The sequence below is a fragment of the Brachycentrus maculatus genome, unplaced genomic scaffold (genome assembly GCF_059751285.1).
Source record: "Brachycentrus maculatus isolate JH-2025_06_01 unplaced genomic scaffold, ASM5975128v1 h1tg000173l, whole genome shotgun sequence".
Taxonomy (NCBI): domain Eukaryota; kingdom Metazoa; phylum Arthropoda; class Insecta; order Trichoptera; family Brachycentridae; genus Brachycentrus; species Brachycentrus maculatus.
This window is the reverse complement of record NW_028280926.1, coordinates 2,253,991-2,273,018: the sequence shown is the minus strand read 5'-3', so window position 1 is coordinate 2,273,018 and position 19,028 is coordinate 2,253,991. Positions and strand designations below refer to the sequence as shown.

General features: G+C 31.0%; 1 protein-coding gene across 2 annotated transcripts in view; it reads left to right on the top strand.

The window, feature by feature from the left end:
* LOC148308207 (HEAT repeat-containing protein 5B) overlaps positions 1-19,028 on the top strand; it is a 119,052-nt gene that overhangs the window by 32,054 nt on the left and 67,970 nt on the right. For both annotated transcript variants that reach the window (XM_088262095.1, XM_088262094.1), the window contains exon 2: positions 4,449-4,599. In XM_088262095.1, the coding sequence (XP_088118221.1) occupies positions 4,468-4,599 (132 nt within the window). In that variant the 5' untranslated portion in view covers positions 4,449-4,467. The remainder of the gene's footprint in view (positions 1-4,448; positions 4,600-19,028) is intronic.

The window sequence follows — 19,028 nt, the reverse complement described above, 5'->3', positions numbered from 1 at the left end:
TCAGTTTTTGCCTAAAAAGATCTGTTGCACAGTAAAAAGTTCAATAAATGGCTTCATATTTATTTTTAATACATTGTATTATATTTTTAAACTTTAAAAACGTTCTCCTGAAAAATCAAGTTTTTTGATTTATGACGTTCTTGAAAGGAGTGAGCGATGTGACACTTATTGTCACGATACGTTCATAATTGTAGACCAAATACAGATTTTTTTGTACTGGGCTCAAGTAACACATCAAAGTTCAAGTAGCCCCGTTCTGCAGTACGTAAATTCAGGATAAACTCGAGTAGTTGACGTGAATATACCATTTGAATACTAAAAGTTTTCTATCCAAACTATAACATCTATAATTTAACAACTAGACCAAGCGTCTATTCCGACGCATTAACCACGTAGTCTTGATAAATTTGAGTTACTTCAACTAACTAACAAACCTTTTGATTAACTTTTACTGCAGGGGCAGGCAGAGAGAAGAGAACACCACACCAACATGTATTTGCAAACATTCTTCGGCTGTTCCACATCAATACATCTCCTCATATATAATCGCCGATCATTCCAACTCCTGACCTGACCACTTTCAAATGTAATATTTAACATATTTGATTGTAATTGTGATCGAAGTTTTCCTCGGTCTTCCTCTACTTCTATTAGGTACTAACCACATTTGCCTCATAAAATTGATTTACTATTATTTCAATACTCATTCGATTTAGAAAGCCCAAACCATCTAAACACACCTTTCTTAATTTTGTCGATAATGTTTTTTATTTTTATTTTTTTATATTTAACTTATACTTTGTAAATAAAAATAAGAAGATCGTTTTTAGTGGATAAGATATATTGCCAACTTACTATCGCACGCTTCCCCGCAGAGGTAGGCATAGAGAATAGAACGCTTAATTGCATTCAGTAAAAAAACCAATAAGTACCCATTTAATAATCTTATTCTTCTTCTTCTTTATGTAGATCCTAAGGACCTGTTTGTGCCTCCGCTTGTCGCTCTTGTGTTGTTGACTCCCAGCTATCTTTCCACCTTTTTGGAGGTCTGCCTGGGGGTCTGCGTCCTTCAGGGTTTCCTTGAAGGGCGATACGTTGAAGTCTGTCTTCTGACATTCTGTTTATGTGCTCATTTCGGTATCGCCTTCGTTGTCGTCCCCACCTTACCCATTTTATATTGATAACATAAACTTTCTAATAAATGGCACTTTCTGATAAATGAGTCGTTACAAAAAAATGTCCAGATGTGAACTTAAAGTTGTCTCCGCAACATGGGAGATATGTTTGTAATACTAGCCCCGGAGAGTACTTGGAGACTTTCCAGCGTGATAAGAACGGTCGAAAAGTTTAGCCAAAGTCGTAGCAATCTCGTGTTTTGTATAGAAAAAAGAAAATAAACTTTTTCCTCGTTTTAACTTTAACTCTCTTCGAAGACACGGTATGGTATTTCGCAAATACAAAATCTGCGATAGTGGATACTCGTAAATTTATAATATTTTTCCCAATAGTTTTAAAAATACCATCACCAGTCTGATGATGTCGGTTACTACGAAACCCGGTTGCTGGTCAAATAAAATGAATGTGGAAAAAATTATATAGTTAATATTTTATTCTAAGTTATGAAAATAATCCCAATTTTCATTCAAAACATTTTGAATGTGTTCAAATACTTGGTCAATTGATGTGTCATGACGTAAAGAATCTTCTTGAAATGCATTTTTTTATTGAATTAGCGCTTAATTGATGGTAGCCAGGCACTTTTTCTCTCCGGACAAAATAATTACAGTTTATTCTACGCGATATTTTATCAAATTCCTATTTTCTTACGCTTTTCGATTCCGATAAGCAATTACTATCGTGTTGTTTTACGTGCGTGCGCGTGATGCCATAAATGGTTTGTGTTATTACATATTACTCTCAAGTTATTTCATTCGCTGCCCGGCTTTAATACCAACTTCGAACGATTTCGCTAAAAAAATATTCAGGCGACTCGAAACCCAAAGCTGTGAGAATAATGTGCGGTCAGTCATTTCACTACCTACTAACATAAATATTTAAACTGTAATAAAAATATTCAAACAAACAACAAAAATAAACCAAATGACTCGATCTACTTATCATACTTATAACACTTATTTTTATTGCATATCGCTCACTCCTTTCAAGAACGTCATTAATCAAAAATCGTTAATTTTCAGTTATGCGGAATACCCAGAAAATGTTCTATTTCCCAGCAAAAGTGGCATATTTTTAACTTAATATTTACCAGCTACAGGGCAGAAAGTGTTGTTTTTGCATTTTGAAGAAAAGGTATTGTTTAATATATTTTTTTTAAATATACTAAATATTTTCAAATGGAGAAAAAACATTCAGGTTTTACTTAAAAAGATGTGTTGCACAGTAAAAATTCAATAAGTGGCTTGATATTTATTTTTAATACATTTCATTATATTCTTAAATTTTAAAAACGGTCTCCTGAAAAATCAAGTAATTTGATATATGACGTTCTTGAAAGGAGAGCGATATATCAACGTATGGATGAGGATATATATATATATATATATATATATATATATATATATATATATATATATATATATATATATATATATATATATATATATATACAATATATATACATATATATATATATATATATATATATATATATATATATATATATATATATATATATATATATATATATATATATATATATATATATATATATATATATACAATATATATACATATATATATATATATATATATATATATATATATATATATATATATATATATATATATATATATATATATATATATATATATATATATATATATATATATATATATATATTGTTTGATCAAATAATTATTTATTTTTTACACAATGTTTAATATAACAGCTCTATGTGATTAGGTATGAGATATTTAAATGACATTTATGCAAATAATCCTTTTTTTTGTTGTATTCTTTAAGAAATGTGGGTATGTTGGTGATACAGCTGTGACAACAACATAGCCGCAATCGTGTGCAAACTCGCATAGTATGGCAAGGACATTTCTCTCTTGGAATATCACGTTTCAAAATTGTACCAATTCAATATTATACCAAACAATTTTACCTAGAAATTTAATTATTACGCTTTTGAATATGTAATTTATTTGCGTACACCGTTATTTTAAGTCAAAATTTCGTTTCTTGGAAATTTTCTGCGAGCAAATAATAAATCTCATTTTTCCACCTCCAAGTAATTAATGTTTACTTTTTAGGCTTGTTATTCGACGCTTTACTTGAATGTATAATGAACGGGAAATTGGAATTTATGCAAAACAAAGAAAATGTGAGGCAGAAATTAAAATATGATAAAATTTTCTAGCTATCAAAAGTTGTTTCATTTAAAAATAAACAATCTTGTATTTACCTCCTTTTTTTTAATATATTTTTTCCTGTAGAAAACAACATTTATTTTCGGTATTAATGTTTATTATTATACGTGTCGTCTCAACTGGTTATGAAACATCTATCGTTCCTCTTTTCATGAAAGAAGACGGAAGTCTGAGCATCCCAGGGCTTACGACCTGGCCATTATGTGGAGATTCATTCCGAGTGGGTAGAATGGTGAATGTTACGCGTGCATAACGTGATCACTTAACCCAGCCTATGCCATGTCGTAAGCCCTGTAAATACCCAGACTTTCATATTCTTCATTTTTCAAAATGTATCAAAAACAAAATTATTATTCTTGGTGTAGGCCTTGTGACCTGTTTTTTAGAGGGATTAGCCCCCTGCGATGTCGACTCTCAGTTGTCTGCCCGGGAGTCATCTTTCTTGAGGTTGGCTGTGCAGTGCAATGTGGGGGGGGGTCTGGTTGATTCCATTCTCCTCACATGCACATGCCATTGTCTTCTTCGTTGTCTTCCCCACCTTCAATCAAACAACATCTTCGATCTCGCATTTTTGTTACTTAGTACTTAATTTTAATCGGGAAATAAATTGGATTATAAATACAAATTGTTGTTATACTTATAAACAGATTTTTCATTTATTATTTATTGTACCGGTCACTGGATTATTCACATATCGTCCTCATACAAGAGAAAATGACCAAGTGCATTTTTTACAAAAACGTGATTATTGACTATTTGACATCTTACTAGTTTAATGTTGAGCTGGAAAAAATCCCAAAGTGATTTTAAACTTGGAAGTATAATATATCGACTTGTTAAAAATGACTAACTGCATTGATGACAAAAGAGTAAAAACGGTTAAATGGCCCTCCTGAACATTTTACGTTTTGTTAGTTGGTCACTTTCTCCTGTACGACTACAATATCTTTGTTCGGCCGGAGACTTCTTGAGTGATGTGTTATCAAACACCAGCGCATCTCGAAAAGTAATATAGTGACTGTTAAATTGATGTTTTTTTTTTATTGCTCCTCCAGGCAGGCGGCCCTGGCAGCCATGATGATGGAGTTATCCCACTCCTTGACCCTGAACGAGGAAGCTCTCCAGCAGATTCCAGCCGCCAAACGACCACTCTTCATCTTCGAATGGCTACGATTCTTGGACAAGGTGCTCGTCGCCGCCCAGAAGGTAATTTCAAACATTCCTTCTTCATCTATCTACACATCGCTCACTCTTTTAAAAACGTCACATATCAAAAAACTTGATTTTTCAGGAAATCGTTTTCAAAGTTTAAAAACATAATAAAATGTATTAAAAATAAATATCAAGCCATTTATTGAACTTTTTAGTGTGCAACAGATCTTTTTAGGTAAAACTTGATTTTTTTTCTCCATTTGAAAAATAATTAGTTTATTTAAAAAAATAATTAAACAATACCTTTTCTTCAAAATGCAAAAACAACACTTTCTGCCCTGTAGCGGGTAAATATTGAGGTAAATATTAAGTTAAAAAGCCGCTTTTGCTGCGATAAAGTACATTTTCTGGGCATTTCGAAAACATGCACAACTGAAAATTGACGATTTTTGATATATGACGTTGTTACATATTTTCCAAAACTAGCTATGTATGTTTAGAAACACATCAAACTAATTCTAACACGTACCTCTTTTGGTCAAAAGAACTCTGATTTTTATGGAATAATGTTGCTTCCTGCTTTAAATACTTTGACGATATATATTTTTTGACAAATTTAATACACGTTTTAATAAGATAATAATAATAACCAACTTTTTTACATAAAAATACAACATACAGGATAACGTCAAAAATAATACTTTTGTAAATATATATTATGTATTTTTTTTTAATTCCTATTTTAAGCACTTAATTTGTGATTTTTCATTTTGTAATTAAAATGTAACTTTGTGTAATAAAATGTGACATATTATGCTGTTTGAAATGCGCGGATAAGAAGAGATCTCGTGTGCGCATATAAAGCTACGAATCTATATTTTTATAACATCTAGAAATTTCGTTGATTGAGAAGAAATTATAAATTAATTTTGTTATAAAGTGTATATAAAGTATACATTTTTGATATTTACTTTTTTAGGAAAAATAGCAACTCCTCTATTTTAGAGGCTTGTCTGCGGGTACGATAGTTAAAAAGGAGAATATAGATGTAAAAAATATATCATACTCACACACACCAATTGAAAATAAATATTTCTTGAATTTAATTTGCACTTGGTGGGTATCGAACCCGCAACGCCAGATTTGCAGCCAAGCGCATACCCGACTACGCCACGGCGCCTGGCGCATTAAGCAAGCAAAACGGCGTGTAGAAATGTAAAATGCTTTAAAAATATCAAAGCCACATTTGTATTCTAAAATGGCGTACTGTGTTCTTCTAAAAAGAGCGAAAAAGCCTATACGTTCGCCATTACTTCTTCGAGTGTTGAAAACGTAAATTTGAAATTATGTCATATAATAGTGATTCATATTACTTTTAAGTGTAGAAATACAACAAAAGGACTTGAATTATCTGGGTCGCTTTTAGGTCTACTACGTTCTATTATCCGGATTTAGGTCCCAAAGTAACGTTGTACTTAAAAGTCAACGTTTTGTTAGTTCTTATTTATAGTCAATTATTTCAACGAATAAATTTGCATTTAAACGCAAAACAGTCGGTAATAAAATAAATTAATTTCTCATCCCGTAACATGTTTAGTCATGTTTGTATTATGACCTACTTCTGTATTTCTAGTTGAATAATTTCTATTGTTCACAACATTTTGAGTGTCCAAAAACCTGTTCACAAATATGTTTTTTTTTACCATTTAACAGTTATTTTTACTCTTTTTTTTACATCTTAACTTACATCAAGAAGAATATGGCAGTCTGGACTTTTACAGAGTTTATGATCTATCATCCGATTATGATTGAAATTCAGATTTCAAGGAATTTAAATCACACATATTTAATGCTACTTCATAAAAATTGTTGCGATCTGACCGGAGTATTTGATTGTATCAGTATCACACTATATTCCGGACTCTTCATTTTTTTCAAATATAAAATATTGTTCTTCTTCGTCTTCTTCTTGTGTCGCTCCACGCTGAAGGTTGGCAATCATCATGTCAATTTTTACTTTGTCTGCAGCCGCTCTAAATATTACTTAGTGCTATAGTTGAACGACTCTCTCACATTTTAAGCCAGAATATACGTCTTTTTTCTATGCTGCGTTTACCTTCAACTTTACCTCGTAATATAATACATTCTCTCCGCTCGTAAAATGGACGAAGTACTCTATCTTTCTTTTCTTTACAGTGTCTAGAACTTATATCTTTTCTAAAACTTTGTTACTGCTGGAAATTTATTGAATTTTAACTCCTGTCAAAACTTCTTGAACCGTTTTCGCTAACAAATTCCAAAAATTCTAGTGAGGAATCCTTTGACTTATAACGATGAATGAAAGCAATGAATCGAAGTGGCAAAGAAGATATTTTGTTGATTAAACCCATTTTTGAATTTCGCATCATACATTTTTTAATACTTCCAACTTTTTCTGCTAGATTCTAGTTGGATTAGACGCTAGGTTTCGTTCCACATACGTAATATTAATGCAAACATGTATTTTTCAGTATGCCGAAGAAAACAAGCTATGCCCACGAAAATAGACTATCATTAATAATATAGTGACATTGGTCTGATTCGCTAGCGTACCCAAAATGTATAAGAAAAATATAATACAGTAATACCTCGCTTAGCGCAGGTAATCCGTGCCAGCAAAATGGCGCGCTTAACGAATCAGCGCTAAGCGGGGTTTATTTCCCACATAAAAGTAATACATATTTAAATTATATAGCAAAATCTAGCAACTATTATTTCTGCCATTTTTCTACGCAGTGTTCAATTATTGCGATTTTATATACAACAACTAATGCGTTTCAAACGACTAAACAGTATTGTGGTTCATGTTTAAACTTTTTGGGAATGCACACACGAGTGAAACGGTATAAACTGATTGGGAGTTGGCACGTGGAATAAATATTAGGAAATTCCCGAATAAAAGATAGCATTTTCGGTTTCTCAGTGAATCACTGAACCGCGCTTTTATAACAGCGTTTTAGCGGAACAACGTAAATAGGGGTGGCGTTAAGCGGGGTATTACTTAACATACATATACAAATGAATCATAGAAATTTTTACGTCATTTTTGTACTTTAAACCTCTTAACATCAAATCGTTTTTGATTTTCAACAAATGTGGAGGTTTATTACATTATTGTAATAAGCCTCAATTATAGTAAGCCTGTGAATTGTAATACAGTAATAAATTGTAAGAAACCTCTCAATTTTTTTCTGGGACTACTATCCGTATTCAGACAGTACAAAGGACATATATATTTTCTTCTTCTTTCTTTCTTTCTTATTCTTCTCCTATATATTGAAGGTTGGCTATAATTGTAGAGATGTTGACCTTACCTACAGCCAGTGGCGTGCACAGAGTTTTTAATCAGAGTAGGCAGTAGAGTAGGGTAGTAAGATAAAGTACGCAATACTCAATAAGGCAAAGTAGGCACTGGTCGTATTTCTATATGGAAAGCGAGTAATACAGGGTAGGCACTGCTTTTCTGCCTATATTGAATGCACGCCTCTGCCCATTGATAATTATTTGGTGATAAGTGGACTCGGTTCATTAACCACTGGAATTATTTTCTCATATTTTTAAACTGTCTTTAGTTCGCTTTCCTTCAAATTTTCCTTGCAATATTATACGTATTACTTCACATTTCTCTCTTCTCATAATATGGCCAAAATTCTTTTCTTTTTAGTTCTTACAGCGATTGGACTTGAACAAATAACAATGTATACCTACCTTTTATTCTGTACGCTCTTTTCTTCCAAATCCCACGTGAATAGTCAGCTACAAAAAACAGTGCTCGAAAAATCCAATTTGATCGGTTTTTAGTTTGCAACAGCTGTGTCAAGAATTTTCCGCTCAATTCGATAGGTTATCAAATTTTTTGATCGAAATTCCCACTCAAATCTACTGAAATTGAAAATCTAATGTGTAAAATGTTTTTACTTAGTTTTTTCAGTTTTTCATTAATTAGCAAATAAATTCTCCTTATTTCGTGAACAAACTACGTTTAGCGTTTTAACATCTCAATAAAGATAAAGGTGAATATGTAAGTCTGGGTATTTACAGGGCTTACGACCTGTAATAAGCTGGTTAAAGTTATGATTTAATACATGCGTATCATTCACCATTTTACTTATGATTGATAACCACACTACTCAAATTTTTGGAATTCATAATATATTAAATAATTCTTACGTTGCTGCATGTGTGAGTTCGTCCCAACTACGTTTTATTATTCGATCAACAACACAGTATTTCATTTTATTAAATTATAAATATAACACTTGTTTCTACCACTCGAGTTTTCATTTTGAGCACTCAAGTGGTAAAAAACAAGCGTTTCATTTATATTTAAAAAAAAAAACAAGTTTTTTAAAAATATATATATTTTTTTTCTTTATTTAAAATTCTTTTGCATTACATAAATTCAAAAACAAAAAATATATATAAAAAATAAAATGAATACAAAAAAAGATCCCACAAAGGCATGGCCTGTGTGTGGGTATACAAAAAATAAATAGTCATAGTACAGGGTATAAGGGTATAGGTTTCTAAGTATAATTAGTTAATACAAAATACAAAAAACTTAATTTAAATACAAAAAAAAATACAAAAAAAATACTTGACTCTCAGGGAGCAATTTTCTATTATTTTTTTTAATTAAAACTTAAACATAAAAAAGATGACAAGTAAAAAAAGTAAAAAGCTAGCGATCATGTGCTAAATGAAAAAGGAACTTAAATCTGTCTCTTTTATAAATAATCTAAGCAAATTTTTAAATTTACACGAACTTAGGGAATTAACATCTAACAAATAGTCTTTGTGGAATAAGTTGAACAGTTTTGGAGCTATGAAAAATGAGTGTCTTTGCGCAAGTCTGGATTTACAAAAAGGGATTTCTAATAAATTATTAATTCGTTGGCTAGATCTATTATTATTTTTAGGAAATAAATGTTGGCGCAAATAAACATATTTTAGACACTGTTGGCAATAGATTTCTCGTAGCTCCAAAAGTTCGGCTTCCTGAAATAATTGGTTGGAAGGAAAAGTAGAATTTTTTTTAAGCATGATTTTAATAATAAGTTTTTGGACTGTTTCTAAAGGCTTTAAATGAATATTGAAAGCTCCCCCCCATACAATTATTCCATAACAAAGAGAAGACTGTACAAGTGCATGATAGACCATTTTGTTGGTGTTAGGATGGACATAACTAGACAAACGTTTAAAAATATATGTCAGATACCTAAGTTTGTTCACAATTTTTTCTATGTGCTGGTTCCATTTGAGTTGACAATCTATTGTTAGACCCAAATATTTTGTCGACTTTTCAGATTTCATTTTTACACAGTTATTACAAATGTCGAGGTTACAATTTTTGTTATGAAACATGATGTTAAGATTCGATGAAGGGGCTGACGAGTAAGAATTGTAAAAAGGTATGAATAAAGTTTTTTCACAATTAAGAGAAAGGAGGTTCCGATCTAGCCACTCTTTGATTACTGTTATACATTTGTTGGCTTTGCTGGCTGTCTCTTCCCAGGATTTACCTTGTACAATTATTGCGGTATCATCAGCGTAGGAGAACAGTTTACCAGGTACATCGATATTACAAAGATTGTTAATATAAATTAGAAACAATAAAGGACCGAGCACTGTTCCTTGTGGAACTCCGTGTATCACAGTGTTAGCCTTACTTATAGTTGGTCCAATCTTGGTGCTTTGAAGTCGATTTACTAAGTAATTTTCAAAAAACAATAGACAATCATTTTTAATACCAATTTTACAAAGTTTTTTTAGTAAAATTCCATGGTTAACTGTGTCAAATGCTTTTTTAAGATCTAAAAATATTGTAAGGCATTTCTTATTTGAGTCTAAACTAGAGTAAATGCATTTTGTAAGGTTGTAAATTGCATCTTCTGCGCTATAACTAGATCGGAAACCAAATTGGTTATGAGATAGAAGATCGGAAGATTCCAGAAAAAATATAATTTGGTTTTTAATACATTTTTCTAGGATTTTAGCTAGTTGCGAGATTAAAGTAATTGGTCGGTAATTATCAGTTTTACTTGAGGACCCAGCTTTGTGAATTGGTACTAGATTACATATCTTGAATTGGTTAGGAAATATTCCTTTTGCGAGACATTCATTAAAAATATAAAGTAAAGGTGGTATTATAAATATCTTAATAGACTTAATTGTTGTACTGCTTAGTTCATCTGGCCCATTAGCAGTGTTAATATTAAGTTCGTCAATATATTTTGATATTTCAGCTTCTGTTATACGCTTAAAGTGAGAAAGTTCAAAATTAAGATTCAGATGGCTTTGTGTGAGAATGCGAGGAGAATGTGAAGAATCATTTAAACGTGTTTTAAGGGAAGGATTATTATCTATGAGCGTTGATGCAATGTTGGTGAAAAAATCATTGAAATTGTTTGCTATTTCTTCTCTATCGGTAATAATAATGTTATCATCAGTTACTAGCTTTTGCGGAAAAATATGTTCACTTTGTTTCCTATTCGTAATTTCATTAATCACATTCCATGTTTTTTTACAATCTGAGTTCGAATTTAGTAATTGATTTGAATAGTAATCTTTCTTGCACTTTTTTATTAGAATATTTACAAAATTACGGTAAATGATATATTCTTTACGTTTGTTTTCATTAATAGGCTTGTGATTAGTCAAACAGAAACTTTCATGATTTTTATACATTTTATATAGTTTATTTCTATGTTGAATACAAATTATTAGTCCACGGGTTATCCAAGGTTTAATTTTTTTGTGTTTACTTTTTGGTATTGGTATTAGTTGGCTACTGTTCTCAATGTGTTTATTCAATATTTCGTAAAAAATGTTAAGAGAAAGGTTAGGATCGTGTTGTAAAAACGCGGAATTCCACGTTTCATATTGTAGTGAATCAGTTAATGTTTGATAATTAATTTTAATTTTTTTTATTTGTTGGTCGTTAGATATAGATGGATTTTTAGACTTAAACATATTATGGCAGTAAAAAGTAGGGTAGTGGTCAGTTAAGTCGATTTTGAATATAGCAGATTTTGGGAGATAGGATTGGTTAGTTTTTAGAAATACATGATCAATGCATGAGTTAGTGAGTATGTTTGGCCGGGTAGAGGTGTTTATATATGATAAATAGCCTGCTGTGTATAGAAGATTTAGGTACTCATTAGCTAACGGATTTAAAACAGAATTCAAAATATTTATATTGATATCTCCAGCAATAAAAGAAAAATCAATATTTTTTTTATTAACCTCCTCTATTATCAATTTCAGTTCAGAAATAAAAGATTTTATATCTAGTGAAGGAGAGCGGTATATGGCAATTATTAAATATGTTTTTTCGTTCATAGTGAAACTTATGCTTATTGAGTTTGAGTAGTTTGATTCTAATGCAGTTATATTAATATTAGAAATAGAATGAGTATTATAAAATACGGAAATACCATCGTGCGATGTATGTTTCGAGGGCACTGAAAAAAATGAATATCCGGGAATACAGAATGGGGTACAATCCCTCAGTTGCGTTTCAGTGAGTATTAAAATTGTTTGTTGAGTTTTAATCGCATTTAAAAGGATACAAAATTCATCAAAATTTTTTCTTATTCCTCTTATATTAAAATTCATGATGTTGAAGCTGTTTCCTTGTAAGTATGCATTGAGTTGCTGAAGATTGTCACATATTTCTGTCCGAATGTGGTTGTGATGCTGCATCGCAGTGGCGGGTTCCGATGTAGATGAGAAATTATGTTTTGTCCATCAGTGAAGCGGGATATCGTTGGGGTCCTTAATATATAGAATGGGCGAGTCTGAAGTTTTCCTGATGAGGACGTTGCCGTTCTTCGTCCAGACATATTTGTATCCAAGGGGTTTAGTGGTTTTTGCCAACCAGAGTAGATGTTTATTGGTGGTCGTTAATTTCTCGTTGATGTAAATTTTATCCAAAGAGTCAGAAATGCTTAAATCTTTTGACGAAATATTCCCCTTAATTTTTTTTTGACTCATCATCTTATCCTTAGCCTCCTTTGTATTAAATTTGACAGTTACCGTTTTCTTGGTGGGGTTAGAGTAAATGTTAATAAGATTATAGTCGTTTGATATATCACTACAGTCAAGTTTATTTAGTAAAATCTTGACCGCAGATTTGGGGTTTTCATTTTTTTTATAGCTATTCCTTGAACTTCAATTGATGTTTCAAGTGTGTTTTGTTCAATTTGATTTATTTTCGATTTTAGTTCTCTAACTTCTTTTTGAGTTTCTTTCAATTTGGAATCCATTTTTATTCTTGATTGTTCATATTCATCAATTTTTTTTGAGCAGAAATCAACAGATTTGCTCAATTCAGTCAACTTATTTTTTATAATTTTTTTCATTTCAGAACTAATTATTTTTATTAATTAAATCGTGTCTTACCATAAAGTGGTTGCTGAAACAATAAATAACATTTCTTCTTATTATTTAAAATATATATATTTATATATATATATATATATATATATATATATATATATATATATATATATATATATATATATATATATATATATATATATATATATATATATATATATATATATATATATATATATATATATATATATATATATATATATTGTATCGTAAAGTTTTGCACGTAACTTCAATACATGTTTTATTACTATTATTTTAATTTTTAATCATACTTTTATATGATACAAAAATTTAAACATTACTTTTTAAATTCATTCGCTTGCGGTCATGCGGTTTACGTTTGCAAATAATTAAAATGTATTTATAAGTAAGCAAAAACACGTTTTTATAGATTCCTGAAATATTTTTCTGAAAAAACATTTTTCTATTCTGAAATTGGATATCCAAAAAGCCTTCATGAATTTCTGTTATAAATGTACTCACATACACAATGTAAAACCGTTTGATATAAAACAGGAAGGACGGAACGTGTAACAATATACATTATACTTATATATCTAAAGTTTTATATTCTTCTTTGCTCTTTCCTTTCAATTTCCAAGTGTTTTTACGCCAAGTTGAGCTCCTGAGTTACACTGAACTTTTGATCAGTCGAGTCCTTCGATTTCAAAAGACGCTAACTCCATTTTTGTGCATTCCGAATAATTTATCAAAAAAGGTAATTTGTATATTAAAAGCATTATTAACCTTGTGGTATGGTAATATAACACTCTCCTTATCATTCATCTTTCACTTTGTGTAATACTACTTTAAAAAAAAAAAACACTTTTTCGTGGCTACCGGTTTCGGAATATAATTATCATTCCATCATCAGGTCGAATTTCGTATGCATTGGACCTGATGATGGCATGATTATTCCGAAACCGATAGTCATAAAGTATAATAATTATGAATAATAATTAATGATAAATAAATCTCTTTTGATTAATCCAGGTTAGTAAAAAAACTAACCTAACCATCACGCCGCTCCTCCGTAGGGGTAGGCAGAGAGAATAGAACGCCACACCACTCTGTCCTTGCAAACATTCTTCGCCTCTTTCACGTTCATGCATCTCCTCATACATACCCGCCGATTGTTTCGACTCCTAACCTTACCACTTTTAAGTATTTGGCACACTTGATCGTGCCAAGTTTTTCTCGGTCTTCCTCTTCTCCTTTTTCCAATTACATTCGCCTCGTAAATTTGTTTTACCGTTCTTTCCTCACTCGTTCGTTAATCCAGGTTAATTAATATTATTGAACCGTTAAACGGGAACTTAATCCGATCATGTGGTAAGTGCGCCCCACACGAGTACTCTCACTCGGGGCCGAGCTCCGGGCCGCTCCTGATTGCGGTCCAGCCGGCACTTTGCAGCCTCGCGAGAGCGCTGAGCGGTGTGAGCGCTGAGCCGAGCACATCTCGCGATACGTAACGCAGAGACTTCGGGCGGAAGAATGCCCGCCCGAACGTAATGGAACCGAGTCCGACAAAATCAAAAGCGGTAAAGTCCATCAAGTAAAACAAATAAAGCTTAGCGTGCGTCAAAGAGGTACTAGGCAAAAATCTATATTCGCAGTATTTTTACATAATGCAAACTATGCCACGTTCTCTCCGATTCCGCGGCTTCACATGTTAGCCAATGCTTTTGAAAGTATAGATTTATTTAATATATTGTTATCCACCTTGAAGTCTGTACTTTCTCAGCATTTCTTCTCCATGTTATACTGGATGAATTTAAATGTTGTGTTTCACTCTCTCGCTGCTCGCTGATAGTGTGTGAAGGTGACGTGTATTTACCAGTGCTTACTATTTGTTACTTTATTATTATATTATGTTTAGGACTTTTTGTTTTATTGTATGTTAAAGGCATTAGCCGTTCAAAAAATAAATAAGAAAATAAAAACTGAAAAACTGGTGACTTTGGACTAAGGTCTTTCAACAAAATTTATAAAAAATGAAAAATGGAAATAAAATTTGCGTATACACAATAAAGTACGACTAATACAGTTAATGAAAAAACGTTATAAAAAAAGACTGGAAATTGTTGGCAACCGAAACAACGCACAAGTGTCACGCATATTTTTTTGGTAACGGTTAAAGTCTGGTTCTGTTAACAAAATATGAATAAACCTGCTTGAATTAGGGCCCATGTTTTTCAGGTTTTACGGTTGTCGGTTCTCAGCGTTTATTCTTATCCCCGGATCGAGAAATCCAATTCGAGAAACGTCATGATGTATACGAGGATAGCATTAAATTTGATCTACCATATCGTCACTCGCGTTTTATCGCAAGTTTGAGCAGTGCCCTGCCGTAATTCCTTTACTACCCCAACGCGGTTTTGATTGCCCTCTATATCTCGTTATCTTATTAAATAACACTCGTTCAGGTACCTCCCTGCACACTCGCCCCTGGAGCAACAATTCTCAGATCGAATTAAAGGGAAGGAAAGCAATTTAGTTTTTCGTTTCTCCAGTACACGATACTTGGTCAGCCCTCGTAAATCTTTGAAGCGCGCGTGCTCCTAAACTCGTATAAAGCGAATGCTTTTAAACTTCACGTGTGTGTCTTTTCTCACATACATTGATGTGTAATAGTACCTACTCGTATAACGTTATAACACTCTCTCGTTATCATTCATCGTTTACTTTGTGTAATAACACTTTTATAAACACTTATTCGTGAGTACACTACCGGTTTCGGAATAATCATTCCATCATCAGGTCTTTAAAATAATATATATATATATATATATATATATACATATATATATATTTATATATATATATATATATATATATATATATATATATATATATATATATATATATATATATATATATATATATATATATTTATATATATATATATCTATAAATATATATAAACATATATATATATATATATATATATATATATATATATATATATATATATATATATATATATATATATATATATATATATATATATATATATATATATATATATATATATATATATATATATATATATATATATATATATATATATATATATATATATATATATATTTATATATATATATATATATATACATTTTTTCAATTGATTTCAAGCGGTTAGCTTCGAAACCGGTAGACATTTATAGTGATTTTAAAACAAAATTACATTTAAATTATATTTAAGAATTTATTTACGTGTAGTTTGTTGTCTTTATTGTTATTATTGTCTTTTTATTTACTATGTAATTTGCGTTATTGATATAATACGCCTGAAATGTAAAATTGTCATGTAAGAGTAATTTTAGGTTAATTATTTAATGAATTGAATTAAATTGAATTAGCAAAAAACTTTCGAAATATCAAATAGCGGCTTCTTCAAAAGCAGTCGGTTATTTGATTAAATAATAGCCTGCCAATTGCTATTGTATCCTCCCATACGCGTATCCCTTTTCTACAACATGGTATGGTTATCCATTTTCCATGCGATGTTTTCCTTCCCTTCTTCTGAATTAATATTTTCTTCCTCCTTCACGATTCATTCGCTCCACGTGCCTCAACCATCTCGGTGCGCCTTTCTTAATTGTATCGATAGTGCTTATCTTAACCTCGCATCCCTCTCGTTTATCACCGTTTGCTATTAATTGTGTAACACGGAATTCCCCGAAGTAAACGGCGCTCGATTTAATATAGAAATGCGTCTATTTTTCATCCCGGTGTTATTTATTCACGCTAAGATTCGTTTGTATTGCAAAGCTATGCAGGATTAAATCTTTTGTACCAATATTTCGAGAGAATAACGAAATAATGCCAATGTATTTGTTATCCTGGTTAATTCTTGTTAATTCAAAATGCTTAGTCATGAAAACAGGGAGGGTTCGCAGTTATTCTTATATATATATATATATATATATATATATATATATATATATATATATATATATATATATATATATATATATATATATATATATATATATATATATATATATGTATGTGTATGTATGTCGTGTACCCCTTTTATGGCCCTTTTTTTCTGAGAATGATTTATTCACCCCCACCCTATTCGCGAGCGCTCTGGATTTATATTTTAGCCAATTTAACGTTAGAGTGCTGAGAATCGATATATCGACGCCAGTGTGTTTTAGCGGTCGAGCTGACAACCATACTACCCAAATTTAAAAAATTGTATTTATGCTTTGACATGTTCTTTCACATGCTAGTTCTCGGCACAAGAGCGTTCAAAATGATTATACCTGCCTATGATAAGTCGTAAACCATGTAAATACGCAGATTTCCTCATTCTTCTTCGTCTATGTTGAAATGTCAATATAAATAGCTTTCAAGTGGTTAAACTGGTTATATTGATATCTTAACATCAATTTTAAGATAGTGATTTGTAAACAAAATAACATTTTCATATACTTATAAATATATATATTTTGAGATCTCATCAAAGATGAAGAAGAATATGGAAGTCTGGGCATTTACGGGGCTGACGACCATTATAGGCTGGTTTAAGTGATCACTTTGCACACGTGTAACATTCACCAATTCTACCCATTATTGACAACCACACTACAATTTTTTTGGATCTCGTAAATATATTGATCAATCTCGTGTTTGATCACTCAAATACTCAAAATTTTGGAAGTCCTATATATATATATATATATATATATATATATATATATATATATATATATATATATATATATATATATATATATATATATATATATATATGAACCAATTTAGAAACCTTGTTCTTGAATCACTAGAACTTCACTAGAGACATCTAATTGGTGAGATGCCAAGAAGCTTTTTATGGTACTAAGCAGAAACTCTTATATTAGTATGTGAGATGTGGATTATAATCACACACATGAGAAACGCCAGAAAATATAATTTTCATTTTTATTATTTATGCTTATAATTTGACCAGATAAAGAGTATTTGGACACACTCAAAATGTTGTAAAAAAATAACATTTGATTTTTAAATATAAACATTCTTCTTCGTCTATGTTGAAATATCAATATAAATAACACATACAGTGGACAAGACCAGATTTGTAAACAAAGATTTGGACACACCGTGTGTTGACCGTTATTATGACGGATTTCCGTATGTAACGATCCGTGACGGCGCACCTGCCATTAACATTTGCACCAGAAGTGACCTTTACGCGACCGTTCCATGCCTTCAAGTGGCATTTACACCCCCTACTACCTCCTACTGCCTTGGCATTAATTTGACACCATTTTTCAGTTTATTGTTTGGTGATAAACTTTTCCAACCCACGAATATACCATAATAATAAATAATTTATGTATTAATTTTTAAATCAACCACAGATTTTTTGAGTCTACTAAGTTGTATTTTATTATCAAAAACACATAAAAAATTATATTGTGACAATTGTTTCGCCTTGTTAGGGCATTATCAAACGAATGTCATTCGTTTGATAATGCCCTAACAAGGCGAAACAATTGTCACAATATAATTTTTTATGTGTTTTTGTTAATAAAATACAACTTAGTAGACTCAAAAAATCTGTGTTTGATTAAAAAATTAATACATAAATTAAAATGGAGTTCTACAAATTAAAAGCCAAATCAATAAATAATAAATAATACCTATTTTAAGTTGAAGCGTAGGGCTGATCACCTTTGCGTCATGTGTAAACGATCAAGATAACACTGCGTTTATATGAAGCAGTGCCCTATGCACCATTGGGGTGCGGATAAGAGTTTTATTATTATTATTATTATTATTAACATGCAAGACGCAGAGGAGATGATCCACATATTAATATGCACTTTCGTTAACGCTTTTAATATAACTAAAAGTTTTAAGAATTGCAGCATAAATATGTTTTCCGGAACGCGTTCATACATTGTTCCTAACTTTGTTACACAGCTGATCCTGGCGTAGTTAAAATGTTTAAAAAATACTATTTGAACGTACTTACGTAATTGCTACTACACTCTTGCACTTAAACAGTGGAAAGTATAGTAGTTTGT